Source organism: Agrilus planipennis, unplaced genomic scaffold, assembly GCF_000699045.2.
Source record: "Agrilus planipennis isolate EAB-ADULT unplaced genomic scaffold, Apla_2.0 scaffold61, whole genome shotgun sequence".
In the NCBI taxonomy this organism is placed as follows: domain Eukaryota; kingdom Metazoa; phylum Arthropoda; class Insecta; order Coleoptera; family Buprestidae; genus Agrilus; species Agrilus planipennis.
Window position 1 is genome coordinate 685,099 of NW_020438922.1, and position 4,418 is coordinate 689,516.

At 35.6% G+C, this 4,418-nt stretch overlaps 1 protein-coding gene across 1 annotated transcript in view; it reads right to left on the bottom strand.

Moving 5' to 3' along the window:
- Positions 1-380: 380 nt before the first annotated feature.
- The window catches only part of LOC108732740, a 10,568-nt gene continuing 6,530 nt past the window's right edge, over positions 381-4,418 (bottom strand). The window contains exons 4-6 of the mRNA XM_018463693.2: positions 3,568-3,770; positions 2,069-2,238; positions 381-873 (exon numbers count right to left, since the gene is read on the bottom strand). Coding sequence (XP_018319195.1) covers positions 381-873; positions 2,069-2,238; positions 3,568-3,770 — 866 coding nt within the window. The remainder of the gene's footprint in view (positions 874-2,068; positions 2,239-3,567; positions 3,771-4,418) is intronic.

Below are 4,418 nucleotides of genomic sequence, written 5' to 3' on the forward strand. Positions count from 1 at the left end.
AGTTCAAGTTTTAGATGGAAAGTTTCGAAGAACATTGGGTAATTGTGTTTTCCACATTCTTTAGCATAAATCGAATGTGGTTTAGAATATCTAATAAAAACAAAAAAATTAATTTTGTACAATGTCCAAACAATATTTGAATTTTCATCTTGATCCCCTTCGCATACGCCCCTCCAGCTGAAAACACCTTTTTAGTGTTCTGCCAATCCACATCCCTCTCTCCGATTAGTGGTTGCATCGTTTACATTCCAGATAGTTTACCATTTTGTTGTTGAACTTTGAAAACTACTGAATTCATTCATTTATTTGCGTATTATGTAGACAGTTGACAAAATCAAAGAGCATATAAGTATAAACTGGTAATAGAGTGTAACAGATCTTTACCTTCTACACCAAAACCGACTCAATACTGAATAAGTGACTAGAAGACCGCAACAGACCAATAAAAATGAAAGCCCACCCGCTAAATGAACCCTAGCAACTTCAAAATTTTCTTCCTGGTAAGGTTCAAACATACCACCACCGGGATACACCGGATCCTTTCCTGGGAGGTGAGGCGGAGAAGGTAGTGTTGTTGTTTCAATTTCTTCGGATAAATCTGTTTGTTGTGGTATTAAATCTACTGTAGTTTCATCTATTCTCTCTGGGTTAAATTTTGGCGTTAGTGTGAAACGTCGTTGTGGAAACATTTTTCGTGGTCTTTGGGGTACGACGAAAATTGGGCGACGATGGCGGGGTTGCATTGTTCTAAGTTTTTTATAATAAACTTGTTGGAATCCAGCCTGATCTTCGCGTTTGGTGATTTCTAAGAAATCGTTCAAAGTATCTCCCCACCAGAGACCTAGATCGGCCCCCTTGTACTTCTTTCTCTTACTGAAATAAAATTAAATTTATTGGGATCCGTCAAATGGGAGGAGCCTAAAAGCATGGCGCCCATTAGGGAAAATTTATCGTAGTTCCTATAGTGGACCGTGCAATTTCCAAGTTTTTAAATTACGATAAAATGATAAGTATTGACACAATATGTGATTGGGCTGACACAAAGCCTCGGAAAGGAAATTTCGTTGAAGGTGAGCGTGTTTTTAATGTCAATCACATTATAAAATTCGGAAATAACAAATCCGGAAGCTAGCATTCAAATTCCGTCAAGTTTACTGCCTACTTTTTACAAACTTCGGATTTAAAAAGTGATTCACGTTATATAATTGGTGAGGTGATTCTGGGTGATTTAAGCAATATCATATCAATGACTTGCACGTGCAAAGCCGATTTAAGAGAACGTTGCAAACACATTATTGCAACTTTGTTGTATTGCAGCAGGTAGGTTCTTAACCTCAAAATACTTATATCGTATCATTAGAATTGTGTTAAATCAATTACACAGGAATAAATAATTTCTCACTTTATAATTTTAGTATGATTCTAGTTTTAAATATTAAGGTTATGGCTGATGGTAAATACTTGCTGAAATATAATCATGTGCATTAAAATGACGTGAACAAATTTTTATTCCGGAATTCACTTCTTTGATACCTACTGCTTTCATCCAAGCTTCTATTAGTTTACTTTTTTCTCTAATTTTCCGAATATATTTTTTACATATATAAAACGGTTAGTTTTTATTGGAAAGTAGTTAATGTAGGTGAAGAGTGAAGATCTATGTCTGAAGTGCTATTGCAGCTTTTCACTGAACATATTAACTTTTTATTTGATTTAACTTTAGAAGAAAACTTCGTCGACTCCATCATCAAAAAAATTTTTACTTTTTTACCATGTTTTATTATTTTAATAAACAATTTTACAATTTGCGTGCACAGTTCCTATGTAAATTTTTCCCTCATTCGAGTTATAAATTTTGCCACTAGATGGTGTGTGACCATTTGACGGATCCCATATAGAGCATAAATTTCTGCACGACGGTTTGATTTTACCCCACTAGTTATGGGAAATAACGTCAGCATTAAAACAATTATTATTATTTTTAGTAAAAATTATTGTTAATACTAATAACAACTATTACCCAGTGAAAGGAATAAAGCTCTCTTTTCTATTTGTTACGTTAACTTACATATTGGCTTCCACTAAATCCCTTTGTATTGCGCTGACGATTGCGACGATAGCAGTCCAATAAGCAGCTAGTCCAAGGCCTGCGTGGATAGGTATACAGCTCGCGCGTAAGCAACATGACACTGGACCACACATTAATAGAAGAATAAATTTTAAAAATCCGCAGGCCAGCTAGCAAAAAAGAATTTAGTGTAAAAATTCCTAAATATTAATTTCTATTTCTATTTGGATAGTTTTTAAATTTTCTACCTTGAAATTAGTAAATACAGTTGCTTATATCCATAAATTCTTTATTAACTTTGCGGTAAACAATGAAACAATTGCACCAACTGACTGATGGATAATACACAGCCTAGATATTTCAAATTTGGAGGGATTATTCCCTGAGTACTATAGGGGTGCATTAGGGAGCGACCCTTTCAATTTCGATTCCTTAACGGATTAAAACAGGTGCTACAGTGATCGATTATGCAGTCTGTATTGATGGATCAAAAGATTTGAAATTCGAAGGGATCATTTCTTGAGTACTCTAGGAAGTCAGACAAGTCTGGACGGAATGAGTAGTAGGGATATAAAGTAAAAGATAGCGCAGGGTCGAGTCGCCTTTAATAAAAATAGTCACTTCCATGCTCGCAAACGGTTAATTTAGAAATTTGTTTAGAAGATTGTTAAAGGTGTATGTCTGGAACGCGGCGCTGTATGGATGCGAAACATGGACAGTGAGCGCGGCGGAAAAGAAAAAGGTTAGAAGCGTTCTAAATGTGACGTTACAGGCGAGTAATGAGGATTACTGTGGAGGGAGAGTTAGGGGTTAGAAATGGGGATTTATTAGAAAGTGTAGGAGAACAAAGGACTCTATGGAAGGCATTAAGAAATAGGCAAGATAGGTTGGTAGGACATCTTCTTAGGCATGAAGGGCTAGTTAGAGATATATTATAACCAGAAACATGAGCTATACCGAGAATAGGTTAGTGTTCACAAATTGTTAAGGAAGTGGGTTATTCTAGTTTTGGTCCGTGCGCGCGAGGAATAATCTCTTTAAATGGGGCAAGGCAGATGACAATCTGTGCGATTGCGACCAGTTACAGGACCATTGGACACCTTTTTGAGTGCCCAATATTTGGAAAATTGGACGCGGCGAAAATAGCCTAGGATATAGATGGGGCAACTGTTAAGTGTTTACAGCACTATATTCCTTGAGTATTCTAGGAGTGTTATCAGAAGGGATTTATGAAGGGGTTAATTAAGATGACAAACTTTGGATTGGGAAACATTGACAATAAAAAAGTGTTTTTAGAACTTACAAACGATCAAAAGGAACAAGCGTTTTATTTTAAAAACCATTTAGAATGTAGCAAGAGAATAATTTGCGATTTAGTATCATCTTCTATTTCATATACACCGTAACAATCATTGTTCACACCGTTGGTGGCTATGTAAATAGGTGGGTTATATTACATGTTAATGGAAATTCTAATTATTATATTTTGAGTTACAAACCACAAGGGCGAATAATCCACAAGCAATCAAACCAGCCCAGCTATGGGTTGAATAAAAGTGCGGTCTTTCTTGTAGTTCGTTTATTTCGTAAGGGATGTAAACCCCATATCCTATAGCTACTGCCGCTGCAAGTAGAATGAAGATATGCAGCACCCTTAGAGATGAACGCTCACAACACGTGGATACTCTGTACATTGTTATACCTAAAAGTAGATATGAAATACACTTTTTATGATACAATTACAAATGTTAAGCCGCATTTTTGAAGCGAAACTTCTTTGGGCTCGATGGGAGTAAAATCTCAAGGCCATGAAACGACACGTTTTGCAACGTTTTGTCTCGCGACGCGGTAAGCTATGAGAATAGAAAGGCGCGCATGCGCATGCGCATATCTGCATTACAGTCAGTTGTTGGTGACAGGCATCTCATATATTATTGCATACTGTATATTCAGTGCTAAATTAATGTTTTGGTTATATCTGTGCAGTTATATGACAGTAAGTGTAAATGCCTTGAAAATTATTGATAGTTTACGGTTTCTTAAGCACTTGGAAAAATAAACCGAAGCGAAAAAAACTTGACCATTTTTTTTTATTATCGAATGATATAAAAACGTATCAAAGTAATACTCCTGAGGTGAACTAAAAATAAAATATGCTGGAAAGCATAAATCCTGAAAATTCTCGTACTCTCTCTTTCTTTCATCAATCATTACTTATTCATTATAAAGGAATAGAGATCACTAAAGAAGTTTCACTTCTTTCACATGTACTGAGTTGCACCTGTTTTTCTTTTTAAATTCAGTACTTTTAGATACAAACTTTCATGATAATATTGAAGTAATGATTGAT